We start from the raw sequence: 14,041 nt of genomic DNA, 5'->3' as shown, positions 1-14,041 counted from the left end.
TCAGACTGGAGCAGATTGAGATTGGATATTAAGAACAAGTTCTTTGCCATGAGGGTGATGGAACACTGGAACAGGTTGCCTAGGGAGGGGATTTGGGCTCATCCCTGGAGATATTGAAGGTGAGGCAGCACAGGGCTGTGGGCAACCTGCTCTAGTTGAGGATGTTCCTGCCGAGTGGAGCTGGACCCTGCTGGGGTCGGACTGGATGATCTTTGGAGATCCCTTCCAATCCAGCCCATTCTGTGATTCTATGATTTGATTTTGTAAGACAATGAGCAGACATCTGAGAACACAGGGCTGCTCTCCAGCCAGTCACTGTCCAGCCTACATCTGTGCTTGGGATTGCCTCGACCCAGCTGCCGGACCTTGCACTTGGGTCTTGTTGAACCTCATGAGGGGATCTAAATATGACTTGTTTTTTTAGCTTAAATTCCATCAAGTCAGCAGTGTCACACACACAAAAAGAATTACAAAACCTGTGCTCTTCCTTTACTTTATCACAGGTCAATTATCACTCAGTGCAGAGAGAGCTGCCAAACAAACCGCTGCTGCATTCAGCCACTGAACCTTGCATTTGATTTGCCTGCAGCTGCGTCGCACAATGGAGGGAGTGTGAAACCCCCCTCCTCAAGACAGAACATGACCTCCCTGCAAAGCAAGGGCTGATTGATTCCCTGCTTTGCTTTGTATTTTTTTTTGCCTTCCTGGGTAACAGTTACTTAGCATCTGTCCTGAATGCTAGTTCTTTAAAATGCTTTGATTGCAAAGTATTGATTCCTCCCCCCCCCCTCCACTACTTCTCTTTATCCTGGTCTACAGCATGGGTAGACAGATGTGGCAAAGAGAATAATGAAACCCACGTTAATGATTTTCAGGTTCAGACATCCAATTCACCCAGCACGGTTGCTGTTCTATTTTCTGACATTCTCCTCTTGCCTGAAGTTTCAACAACTTAATAGGAGGTTTTATGCAAAACTCATTTTTGATTGAACTGAGAAAAACTAAACTGAACTAAACTCCTGAAGCTCTACAAGGCTAAAGTTTTGTATCATGTTTTCAGCCATAAAGCTCAAACTCATTTCTATAGCCTCCTGATTTCCAGCACCTGCCCCATTTCTGCTGTCTCAAATGAAGGTGCTACCAAGCAGCACCACTGCAGGAGCTTTAGAACTGGAAAGATTCCAGAATTTACAATGTGAAGTCTGTGGTTTCCTCAGCAACCTGGGAAATATATTTTGGTGCCTAGTGGCTACCGGTAGTGATGCCAATTGTCATGTTAATTTTTCAACCTTTGTTGCTCCTAATCTTCCTCCGTGTCTTTTATTTGACCTTCATTACCTCCTTCATCTGGATTTCAGACTGACCAGCAACTACACTTTCTAGTTCACCACCTTTAATCAATGCAACAGTGATGGCAATAGGTCATAAACCAAGCTGTGTCTGTGTCAACGAACCCAGAGACCAAATAGTAAAGGCTGCATCTTAAAGCACTTGTGTTTTGCTTCCACCAGAGAAACTTCACTCAAGCCAGGTCTGGGTGCCACACCAAACAATTTCTTGTCACTTAGAATAGGTAATTACACATCTCAAACAGTCACAGCAAATAAAAAATCCCAGAAGTGCCCAGCACAGGCATCACTCAATTGGCCATGGCTACAAGGCCAAGTGCAGCGTACTGCACTTTGGCCACAACAACCCCAAGCAGCACTACAGGCTGGGGACTGAGTGGCTGAGAGCAGCCAGGCAGAGAGGGACCTGGGAGTGCTGGTAGAGAGTAGCTGAACAAGAGGCAGCAGTGTGGCCAGGTGGGCAGCAGAGCCAATGGCATCCTGGGCTGGCTCGGGAGCAGTGTGGGCAGCAGGACAAGGGAGGTTCTTCTGCCCCTGTGCTCAGCACTGCTCAGGCCACACCTTGAGTGCTGTGTCCAGTTCTGGGCTCCTCAATTCAGGAGAGATTTTGAGATGTTGGAAGGTGTCCAGAGAAGGGAGACAAAGCTGGTGAGGAGCCTGGAACACAAACCCTATGAGGAGAGGCTGAGGGAGCTGGGGGTGTGCAGCCTGCAGAAGAGGAGGCTCAGGGCAGACCTCATTGCTCTCTACAACTACCTGAAGGGAGGCTGTAGCCAGGTGGGGTTGCTATCTTCTGCTAGGCAAGCAGCAACAGAACAAGGGGACACAGTCTCAGGGGAGGTCTAAGCTGGATGTTAGGAGGAAGTTGTTGGCAGAGAGTGATTGGCATTGGAATGGGCTGCCCAGAGAGGTGGTGGAGCTGCCATCCCTGGAGGCATTCAGAAAAAATCTGGATGAGGCACTCAGTGCCATGGCCTGGTTGATTGGACAGGGCTGGGTGCTAGGTTGGACTTGGAGGTCTCTTCTAACCTGGTTGATTCTATGATTCTAACTCTGATGTTCACCTTCAAGCAGTCCCCAAGAAATAATGTGATAAAACAGCATTTCTAACAAAGTTCTTATGGAGGACTCATCCTAATTGCTCCTACTGCTACAACCTTTCATTTAGTCACACAGTGAAGTCAGTCACCCAGTGCCCTGTGCCTCAGTCACAGTGGCTCTGTGGAGGTGGGGGCTGTGCAAGGATTAATTAGTCAGCTTTTGTGCCCTTTACACCTACTTCATTCACTATTAAGAGAAGCAGAAGCAATACACACAAAAAAAGTGAAAGGTTAACAACTTCAGCTTTAAATTATTTGGGTTTTTTTCTCTTCAAAACATAAAACTGAGCTAAATCCATCACTGACTACCTTCCCATTCCATTATTAGACTAAATCATGCATTTCCCAAATGGAAATGCTAGGCTTAGACTGGAACTTTATGACTTGAAACTTCTTGGCAGACACAGGAATGAAGATGCAGCAATGATGTGTATCTGACGTGGACCTCTACAATCTTACCTTCTTCTGAAGCACATTAACTTTGCGTTCCTTCACCTCCAACATGTCCTTGAGGTCATGGATCTCTCCTGCTTGAGTCCCCTTCTCCTCTGCCATGTCCTGAATCTGCTTTGTCTTCTTATTTAGCATAGTCTCCTTCTCTTCCAGACGCAATCGCAGCGCATCCACCTAGATTGGGACAAGCAGCAACAGGGTTTGTGGAGCACTGATGGAGGGAAACTTTAGCCAAGTTAACTGCACTTACACCAGGGACTGAGAGCTGTCAAACGATGAACAGACTGGAAAAACTCTCATCTCTTAAAAGAGCTGCACACATAAGCTTATGACAAAGCAGTTATCAGAAGTGGAAGGCTCAGGGGTGACCTTATTGCTGTCTGCAACTACCTGAGGGGTGGTTGTGGCCAGGAGGAGGTTGCTCTCTTCTCTCAGGTGGCCAGCACCAGAACAAGAGGACACAGCCTCAGGCTGCACCAGGGGAGATTTAGGCTGGAGGTGAGGAGAAAGTTCTTCACTGAGAGAGTCATTGGACACTGGAATGGGCTGCCCGGGGAGGTGGTGGAGTCGCGTCCCTGGGGCTGTTCAAGGCAGGATTGGACGTGGCACTTGGTGCCATGGTCTGGCCTTGAGCTCTGTGGTAAAGGGTTGGACTTGATGATCTGTGAGGTCTCTTCCAACCCTGATGATACTGTGATACTATACTATGATAAACAGGAGAGAAAATGGTTTATTCCCAAATTCTCTAAGCCTGACACCCAAATCATACTTCTGACATCACTCAGTCTTCTAAGTCTCCAATTTCATTCTTCAAAGCAGAAGCCAACACAAAGTGTTGTGCAGAAATCCTCTCAAAGGGAGGCAAACTGAGCCCTCTGTTTGGAACACTGCTGATGTCTGGTGATCAGGAATGAACTTCAGAGGCTAACTTTTAAATAGAGTTATCAGCTGAGCCTGGAGGGAATGAAAGCAGAGGTCTTTGTGGCCACTGCAGATCAAAGGCTACCTTAGGGGGGCTAAGAACATTTTGGCTTGGGTAACACCATGACAGTTTAACTGCACTGTGTTGTCAGTGGGCTGCAGTCTACAACCAAAGAGAAAATGGAACAGATGATGCAGTCCAAGGTGTTGTGGGTGCAACTCAGATACCTAAACATACTTAGAGCTCCCATGCCCTCAATAAATACAGGAAGATTCTGGGAATTCTGTGGTGTCCTCAAACTCCAAAAGTGCAAGTTGAGAAGCTTTGCCTTTTCCTCTTGTATTTCTCTTACCCGAATGAAACACAGAGCCCACAAGACAAAAGAAATGGGAGAAGGAATCAGCTATCTGAATATAAATTTGATGAGAAGAATAAGGTCACCCCAGAGCACAGACTAATCTCAGAGCCCATTGTGGAACACGAAATCCAACACCACCAACCTGCTCAAGATACCAAAAGAAACTCACTGACCCCTATCCACTCAGCATTCAGACAGGGCTCAAATCTGCCAGCCTGGCTGCTAATCTTATTTGACAGTATCAGATTTAGTTTCTGTTAGCTGAATCCATTATAGGACACCAGTCACAGAGCAAACAGGGTGATCAATGAATTTCTTGGTCTTTCTGCACAGCAGAGGCAGAGACATGAAGTGAAAAGATGACTCGGACAACTCCTGCTAGGGAAAACTCAGGCAGTCGCTATGCTTATGGCATTCTGAGCAACGTTTAATGTGCTGCTGTAATTCCACTGTATTTTGGGGTGCTAATGGTAAAAACTGCCTACAAGACTCTACACTTACAACATATTATGTCCTCAAAATCCTTTGCTGTTTTGTCTGATTCCTTTTACACAGAGCAGTAAGCCCTTGCCAGCAAGGAACAGAACCGCTCTGCTCTTCCCATCAGCACGGCAATCCTGCTGCCACCTCCACGTCTGGAGCCTTCTTGCTCACACAAACGTTATTAAAATCACAGTCCTGACCTCTCACCCAGCAAGTGGGACATGGAGGATGTGTGGCAGTGATGTTAGAGCATCAGGCAGCAGACAGGTATGATTTACAGGATGGTTAGGGTTCGCAATGAGAAGCTGAGCAGGTGGATGGAGCTTCGTGTTCCTTGGGAGAACCTGCACTTTTACACACGGATGAGCTATGCTCTCCTCTGGATGTCTCCAATAGTAAAGCTGAGAGTCACTTCTATTAATTCTTGCAGGGAAACTGAAACTGTCCCTCACAAGAGGGAGTTGTGCTGCTAAATATTTGAGACAGTCCAGACACCCAGGGCACAGTATTAGAAGAGAACATCTGCAAACAGAAATGTACCCGCAGAATGCTGATTGATTATTTCTCTTTGAACTCTCTATTAGCTTCCCATTTGGGAGAAATTGCATTCCTGGGTTTAGTTGTGTGAGGTCCCTCCCTAGGAAACCACAGAAAACATTTTCAAGAGTCTTTTCAAAGGCTGGCAGGACACACAATCATCACCTTAGCACTATTCCTGGCAGAACACTGCCCTTGTTTATTCATGTCAGCTCCGTTTATGTATGGCATCCTCCCACGGTGACAAGAAGTGAGGTCTGCGGCAGTCAGCTGATGCCAACTTCAACAAAGTCAGCTCAAGGCTTTCTCTGCAGATGGAAATGAGCAGGCAAACAGCTCCCGAGGTGCTGATGACCCTTTTCCTGACTGCTGTGTCTCGGATGGATGTTTTGTGACCTTCTATTACTACCTTGCAAAGATATTGTACAAACATTAAGAACTAATTGTTTCCCTGATGGCATAGTCTGTAATTAAGACTTAAAAGCTATGTTTGCTGACTGATTTTGAAGGCAGTTCACAAAACTTAATTCTCTATTTTGAACACTGATCTCCTTATTAATGATGTTAGAGTTGACTCTTTACCTCCATATGCAAGCTACAGCAATATCCAGTAGAATCTGTTGAAGAGAGTGAATTGGTTATGAACATTCAGCTCCTGGTTACGTGGGCAGCTTCATCAGGTTATGTTACTATGGCATAGGGCAGAAGCTGGGTGCCAGGAGCACACATCTGACTGTGCAGAGTCTGGTTGGTTCTTGCTAGGATTATCACAGAATCAAAGAATGTTAGGGGTTGGGAGGGACTTCAAAAGCTCATCCAGTCCAATCCACCTGCCAGAGCAGGATCATCTAGAGCAGATCACCCAGGAACATATCCAGGCCAGTTTTGAATATGTGAAGGAGACTCCACAACCCCCTTGGGCAGCCTGTTCCTCATAGAATTACAGAATCAACCAGGATGGAAGAGACCTCCAAGCTCATCCAGTCCAACCTAGCACCCAGCCCTGTCCAATCAACCACACTATGGCACTAAGTGCCTCATCCAGGCTTTGCTTGAACACCTCCAGGGATGGCAACTCCACCACCTCCCTGGGCAGCCCATTCCAATAGCAAATCACTCTCTCAACTCAATGCAAAACAAATGTACTACCTCTAGGGCTTGCTCAGGTCACAGATCAGTTCAGCTGCTCCTCCACAAGCTCTAGCACAAGACACTGAATACTGCAAACACACTACTCTGCTCTGGGAGGTGAGTTTAACCTTTGCAGCTGTGAGCATAGTCTTCATGTAGCTGGTACCAACAAGTCTTGCTAGACACACCCAGCTCCCACTTGCACATTCTTCACTCAACATTCCCTAATGTCTCTGATTTGAGTCTAACAGTTTCAATCTGCCAGTGCAGGCTCCAATAAAGAAAGATCCTTAGAGAATTTTATCTTCTTCTGAGATCTTCTGAGCAAATAAAATACTTTGGGGGACTGCATTCATTTCTCTACTGAATATTCATCTGTATTCACCATAAGGAACAAACCAATTACAGAGCCATGCCAGCACGTAAAAATAAAGGGGAATGTTCTCAAAGATTAATTTAACCTCCCCCTCAAGCCACATGCATTCTGGCACTGACCTAAGCTAAAGGGCTCATGGGGAAAAAAACAAACTTTATATGGATGAAGTCTTCATTCCAAAATAAATACTGACTTATTTTTTGTTTTGTTTACAAAGAGATTGTACATTTGGAGAGCTATTTTAAAGGGTCCTTAAGCAAACTGAAAAGTTAACCACAATATCCTCTCCACTCAACAGCCCCACAAGAAGCTCACTGTTGTTGGTAGTTCTGGTGTGGCAGGTGGCAAAGGCTTCACACGTAACAACTTTTCCCTTGCTACCTGCAGTTTTCTTCAACAGAAGACTAAAAGGCTGATGAAGAGAGACTGAGAGCCTTGGGGCTGTTTAGTCTGGAGAAGACAAGACTGAGGGGGGATCTGATCAATGCTCATCCAGTCCAACCTAGCACCCAACCATAGACAATCAACCAGACCATGGCACTGAGTGCCTCATCCAGGCTTTGCTTCAACACCTCCAGGGACAGTGACTCCACCACCTCCCTGGGCAGCCCATTCCAATGCCAATCACTCTCTCTGCCAGGAACTTCCTCCTAACAGCCAGCCTAGACCTCCCCTGCCACAACTTGAGACTCTGTCCCCTTGTTCTGTTGCTGCTTGCCTGGCAGAAGAGCCCAACCCCACCTGGCTACAGCCTCCCTGCAGGTAGTTGTAGACAGCAATGAGCTCTGCCCTGAGCCTCCTCTGCTGCAGGCTGCACACCCCCAGCTCCTTTAGCCCCTCCTTACAGGGCTGTGCTCCAGGCCTCTCACCAGCTTCATCACCCTGAACTGGAGTAATATGGAACCTTTGTGCCAGTGCTGCCCTGCAGTCCTCTCTGGCAGCTCCTTTGCTTTGCACTGCTTTAGCTCTTAACACCATCAACCTATTGGTGCATGAGCGCCATCTTTTGGGCTTCTCCCGACACTACAACTTGCCAAGCTAGGGGATTCCAATGCTATCTTCACACATTCCAAGCACAGAAGGATTAAGCTTATGCTATAGCTCTTCTCCACTTGAATTTCAGATAGACACTTGTGTCTCATGTAATTCGGGAACTTTTTACCTATTTCCTATTGAAACACAGCCTTGAAAATGTTGTTCCTTTACCTTGGAATACCCATCATAACACCATGATAGCCCATAATGCACAGCCTTAGAGGCAAGAGGTCCCTTTGTGCTGGTTTGAGGCCAATAGGAATATTTTAATGAGAGAAATTAGATCACTGGCTGTGAAAAGGAAATAACAGTCAGGTCTATAGTGCTCACTGGCCTTGCTTAGGGATATAAACCCAAGAAACATAAAGTTTCTCAGTCTCTGTCTATCTGCTGCTTCATTTCTGCCTGGACCTGTATAACTCAATTTAATCTTTCTTCTTCTGAATCCAGCCTGCAAAGCACCACACCTTTACACACTGAGAACGGCAGCAAAGCTGCAGGGAGTTGTGTGCAACTGAACAACAACCCCATGGTAAGCCACAGACCTGTGGAGGGGAGGTTGGGAAGTTGTGACTTGGAGAGCAATCTGATAGCATTGCTTGACAGGTGACTCACTATGAGCCAGCAGTGCCCAGGTGGCAGAGAAAGCCAATGGCATCCTGGCTAGGAGCAGAAACAGAGTGGGCAGCGGGGACAGAAGAGATCATTCCCCTGTGCTCAGCACTGGGGAGGCCACACCTCGAGTGTTGTGTTCAATACTCCAGGAAGGACATGGAGGGGCTGGAGCATGTCCAGAGAAGGGCAAGGAGGCTGGAGAAGGGCCTGGAGCCCCTAGGCTATGAGGAGGGGCTGAGGGATCTGAGGGTGTGCAGGCTGCAGAAGAGAAGGCTCAGGGCAGAGCTCAGTGCTCTCTACAGCTGCCTGAAGGGAGGTTGGAGTGAGGAGGGGGCAGCCTCTGCTGCTTGGTAGCAAGGGACAGGAGCAGAGGAAATGGTTCCAAGCTGCAGCAGGGCAGGTTCAGGCTGGATGCTAGGGAATATTTCTTCCCAGAGAGGGTTCTCAGACCTTGGAATGGTCTGCCCAGGGCAGTGCTGGAGTCCTCCATCCCTGGAGGTGCTTCAGCAGCCCGTGGAGCTGATGCTTAGGGACATGGTTTAGTGTTGACCCTTCAGTGACAGGTGGAAGGTTGGACTGGATGAGCTTGGAGGTCTCTTCCTAGCAGATGTTTTCAGTGATTTCTGTGAAAGACCCTTCCTTCTTCTGCTCTCTTTCACCTATGTGGTCATGGAAAATGAATCCCCCCAGCTCAGCACTGCAACTTGCTATCTTTCTGAGCCTAGGAAAATCAAATATTAGTGACTGCAAGCTAGTGGAGCATGTCCTACAAGTGTGTGTTCAGACACAGGAGTGCCTGAAGTTGTACACACGTATTGGTCTTTATGCTCCAGCCCCTGGCCTAGAGAATGAAACATCTAACAGTGTGCCCAGAGCAGGCAGTACTGCATGGCTGTGGGACTGCACAACCCAAGCAAGACACACGTGATGCTTTTCAGCCCTCTCCCTGTGAAAAGTTAGTAACATAGAACTGGCTGTTTCACCTCTGTCTGCAGGATGGCAGCTCTTTGCTCCTTAGCTGTAAGAGACTCTTTCAGGACTTCAATATGCTGCTTGCTGTCAGAGAACTGATTGGTGAGGGTCTCCAGCTTGGTCTGCAAGGCCAGCAGCTCGGTGTCTTTGCGTGACAGCTCCTGTTTCACTTGGCCAATCTGAAAAAGGGAAGAAAAGATGGACAAAAGGAAAAAGCAATTTGTTATCTTCCTCACAAAACCAACTATCAATTCACATACAACAGAGAACTGTATGTGAATACCACACAAAGAGCATGATACTCTAAACTTATCCCACGGAACTGTAAAAGCCTTCAGTTATCCTGAATGGAAGGCCAGCAGAAATTTGAGTCACAGATACAAGGCAAAAGTGGGGGAAGCATACCAGCAGTTTTTCAAGACAAGCTCTTTTTAACAGTCAGTCTGTTCTTAGTCACCTTTCAAAGGACTGACCAAAGCTGGATGAGTTTCTAGGAAAGATGAAGCAGAATTGTAATGAGGAAGTCCTTCACCCTGTAATACCAGAAAAGAGGAGGCACCTACAGTCTCGCCAAGAAGCATGACATTTGCTTTGAAATGTCAAAGCAGAGAGCTGAAATCCATCTCTCCACTCTCATGATGGAGATCCATCCATCCACCCAGCCTCACGCTTACAAAGTTTGTATAGAATCATAGAATCAACCAGGTTGGAAGAGATCTCCAAGCTCAGCCAGTCCAACCTAGCTCCCAGCCCTAGCCAGTCAACCAGACCATGGCACTAAGTGCCTCAGCCAGATGTCTTGAACACCTCCAGGGACAGCGACTCCACCACCTCCCTGGGCAGCCCATTCCAATGCCAATCACTCTCTCTGACAACAAATTTCTCCTAATATAGAGCCTAGACCTGCCCTGGCACAACTTGAGACTCTACCCCCTTGTTCTGTTGCTGCTTGCCTGGCAGAAGAGCCCAACCCCACCTGGCTACAGCCTCCCTTCAGGGAGTTGTAGACAGCAATAAGGTCAGCCCTAAGCCTCCTCTTCTCCAAGCTAAACAACCCCAGCCCCCTCAGCCTTTCCTCATAGGGTTTGTGTTCCAGGCCCTTCACCAGCCTTGTTGCCCTTCTCTGGAAGGGCATGGAATAATGGGAAGGAGTAAAAGGAGAATAAGGAGAGTTTATAGAACTGTTCAATGGTTTCTTGTCCACTTCATTTTAACACCCTAGGGTGGTTTGGTTTTCAGTTTTACCAAAAGCAAGTATGTCCACAGAATTATTTCACCACCTGCTTAAATCAGACACAAAATACTGATGTCAAGAGTATGCTCCTGCTGCCAACCTCTGGGTGATACAACCAGTTGCACAAGACTGCTAGGCACAGCAGAATAGCTGGGAAGAGATGAACTATTTACTGCCTGTATCCTGGAGTACAGAAATGAAAAAGCTTCCTGTAAGATTTCAGATGCCAAAATCTTTCACAATTAGGAGGTAGACTGAATTATAGCAAAACTTTCTCAAATCAGTTTGGTCTTTCTTTGAAATGAAATTCTCTTTGAGGTCATCTCAGAAGATATCTTTACCCTAAATACTTGGGGTTTGGTGAAATGCTCTCACCTAAACCCAAGCATATTTCAGTAACATTCCCAAGTAGCACCCTCTAGGATCATTATCTCTGGACATCTCCATTCCAGAGCTGTAAGCCTCTACTGCTGATGTGCTAAAGCTGGGTGTAGTATTCCAAGTTGCAAGAAAAGGTAAGCCAGCATTAAGTATTCACTTCTCAGGAAGACACTAGGATCACTCAGCAAATGCACCAGTTTCAGAGGAGAACAATAACCTAAATACATGCTGGTAAAATGAAACAACCCAGTGTAAGAAGTGTTCAGCATCCAGCTTGGGTTATTTTCTGTGCAAGAACGTTAAGAGGCTTCAGCAGGATTTCAAATTCTTGTTTTTTTTTTTCTACTAGGGAAAACAAATCTCTTTGGAAGTCTGGTGCCAAAATGGGTGCTGAATACTTTGGAAAATCTGCTTTAGTGGAGAAAAGGAAGTTACTGCTAAACCAGATTGTACTGTTAAAAACCAGCAACCAAACACACAGAGCTGTTCAGCTGAAGAACGATGTTACGGACACCAAACCCGTGTGGACAAAGGCAGCTGCGAGGCTGAGCAGGCTGTTAGTTCTACTGTTAGATCAAGTCATAAAGGAGCTAAGAGGAGAAAAGCCAAAGAGCCAGCAAGCCCCAGTGAATGGCCACTGCACACAAAAGATAAAGCTTACTGCAGAGACCTCGGTCTGGAGACCAGCCACTCTTTTTTTCAGGTCCTCCCCTTGAACCTCTTTGGCACTTAGCTCTTCCTTCAGTTGCTCTACCTGTCACGACATTGTTATGCTTTTAAACATTAAGCATTTGCCAGCTTCTAGTTAGCCTGTTTCAACCCAAAGGGCTAAAGGTGACAAAGGAGTGAACAGAAAGATCAGTGCTGTTCACTTGTTTTCTCCTCCACTCTTCAGTAAGTCTTCTCCAAAGTTTCGTGTCTCTGTAATTGCATATAGGCTGCCAGACAAAAATGTGATTAAGGAACAAAGATGGATGCTTATATGTTTAAATATAGATATATGTCAACCATTGGACACTTCTCTCACCAGGTTTGAAACTGCAATTCAAGAGGAAATTATGACAGGGAAAAGACATTTTTCAGTTTAAGAGAAAAAAATTACTTGTCAAGGTACAGCCATAGATGACTACAGTAAAGCACTGGGGAAGAAAAGAAAGGTTTTGCAGTTACAAGCAAGGCAGGACAGCAAGGTAACAAGCTGGCTATGAGGCATGAGCGAATAGTTACCAAAAAGGGGCCAATTTTCTGCAGGAGAAAAATGAGCAGGCACAAGAGACATTAAGAGATGCAGAAACCAAGTAGCTGAACTGAGCTGTAGGCCTGCAGAAGGAGAGAAGGAGCAGAAGCTGAAGGGCTGCTAACAAAGGAAGCAAGCAAGCAGAGAGGACGGAAGGCAAGGGTGCTAAAATCATCTCTCCATTCTTCATTTGAAGTGGGTGTCCTAAAAGCAATTCAGTAGGTTAAAGTGCCAAAAGAAAAAAGGACAGATGTGATTATCTTGAGGTAAATCAGTGAGCTGGCTTGAGGGATGTGGAGAAAACACAGACTTCCTGGGCACTTCTACTATAGGGTGAGTAACAATTCTCCAAGTAACTTGCTCCAGCATTCTTTTGGGTTTTGGACAAGTAATTTCAAATGCAGTGGGTCACAACTGTTCAAGACCACGTAGTGCAATTTTTGAGCTCTGTACAAATGTAGTAGGTTGCAATTGGTCAGGACCAAGTAGTGTAATCTCTGCACAAATGCAGTACGTTGTAATTGTTCAGGACCCAGTAGTGTAATTCTTGACCTCTGTACAAATGCAGTAAGTTGCAATTGCTCAGGATCAAGTAATTGTTGACCTCTCTACAAATGCAGTAGGTTGAAAATGTTCAGGACCAAGTAAAGTAATTTTTGACCTCTGCACAAATGCAGTAGGTTGCAATTGGTCAGGACCAAGTAGTGTAATCTCTGCACAAATGCAGTACGTTGTAATTGTTCAGGACCCAGTAGTGTAATTCTTGACCTCTGTACAAATGCAGTAAGTTGCAATTGCTCAGGATCAAGTAATTGTTGACCTCTCTACAAATGCAGTAGGTTGAAAATGTTCAGGACCAAGTAAAGTAATTTTTGACCTCTGCACAAATGCAGTAGGTTGCAATTGGTCAGGACCAAGTAGTGTAATCTCTGCACAAATGCAGTAGGTTGTAATTGTTCAGGACCCAGTAGTGTAATTCTTGACCTCTGTACAAATGCAGTAAGTTGCAATTGCTCAGGATCAAGTAATTGTTGACCTCTCTACAAATGCAGTAGGTTGTAATTGTTCAGGACCCAGTAGTGCAATTTTGATCTCTGCACAAATGCAGTAGGTTGCAATTGCTCAGGACCAAGTAATTTTTGACCTCTATACAAATGTAGTAGGTTGTAATTGATCAGGACCATGTAAAATAATTTTTGACCTCTGCACAAATGTAGTAGGTTGCAAATGTTCAGGACCAAGTAAAATATTTTTTGACCTCTGCACAAATGTAGTAAGTTGCAATTGCTCAGGACCAAGTAATTTTTGACCTCTATACAAATGTAGTAGGTTGCAAATGTTCAGGACCAAGCAATTTTTCAGGATCAAGTAGAGTAATTTTTGACCTCTGCACAAATGCAGTAGGTTGCAATCGTTCAGGACCAGGTAATTTTTGACCTCTGTACAAATGCAGTAGGTTGCAATTGATCAGGACCAAGTAATTTTTGACTTCTGTACAAATGTAGCAGGTTGCAATTGTTCAGGACCAAGTTAGAGCAATTTTGGACCTCTGTACAAATGCAGTAGGTTGCAGTTGTTCAAGACCAAGTAATTTTGGATCTCTGTACAATTATTCAGGACCTACTAGAGTAATTTCTGGTCTCTGTTCTGATATCTGCACACTGCCTGCAGGAGCAGGAGCACTCACAGTATACTCAGATTTACTGTACCAGGTGGTCTTGATCACCATTAGAAACTTTTAGGGTGCAATAAAAGACTGGGAAACATTTCTTTAAGAAGAACAAAGAATGAATTGACTTTTGGCTGTAGACATTTCATTGCCTTTCTTTACACCTGAGGATTAACATGGCTCACTGCT

General features: G+C 45.6%; 1 protein-coding gene across 16 annotated transcripts in view; it reads right to left on the bottom strand.

The window, feature by feature from the left end:
* Positions 1 to 14,041, bottom strand: part of ERC1 (ELKS/RAB6-interacting/CAST family member 1) — a 317,339-nt gene that overhangs the window by 223,012 nt on the left and 80,286 nt on the right. For 12 of the 16 annotated variants that reach the window (XR_010305042.1, XM_064155686.1, XM_064155694.1 and 9 more), the window contains exons 6-8: positions 11,617 to 11,700; positions 9,343 to 9,510; positions 2,909 to 3,076 (exon numbers count right to left, since the gene is read on the bottom strand). Coding sequence is in view for 15 of the 16 variants with exons in the window: in XM_064155686.1 (XP_064011756.1) it covers positions 2,909 to 3,076; positions 9,343 to 9,510; positions 11,617 to 11,700 (420 nt within the window). In the remaining variant the exon portion in view is untranslated. The remainder of the gene's footprint in view (positions 1 to 2,908; positions 3,077 to 9,342; positions 9,511 to 11,616; positions 11,701 to 14,041) is intronic. The other 4 variants (XM_064155692.1, XM_064155693.1, XM_064155697.1 and 1 more) reach the window with 1 other exon arrangement.

This window comes from Pogoniulus pusillus, chromosome 15 (assembly GCF_015220805.1).
Source record: "Pogoniulus pusillus isolate bPogPus1 chromosome 15, bPogPus1.pri, whole genome shotgun sequence".
In the NCBI taxonomy this organism is placed as follows: domain Eukaryota; kingdom Metazoa; phylum Chordata; class Aves; order Piciformes; family Lybiidae; genus Pogoniulus; species Pogoniulus pusillus.
Note: the sequence above shows the minus strand (reverse complement) of the source record. Positions and strands in the feature narration are given on the sequence as shown.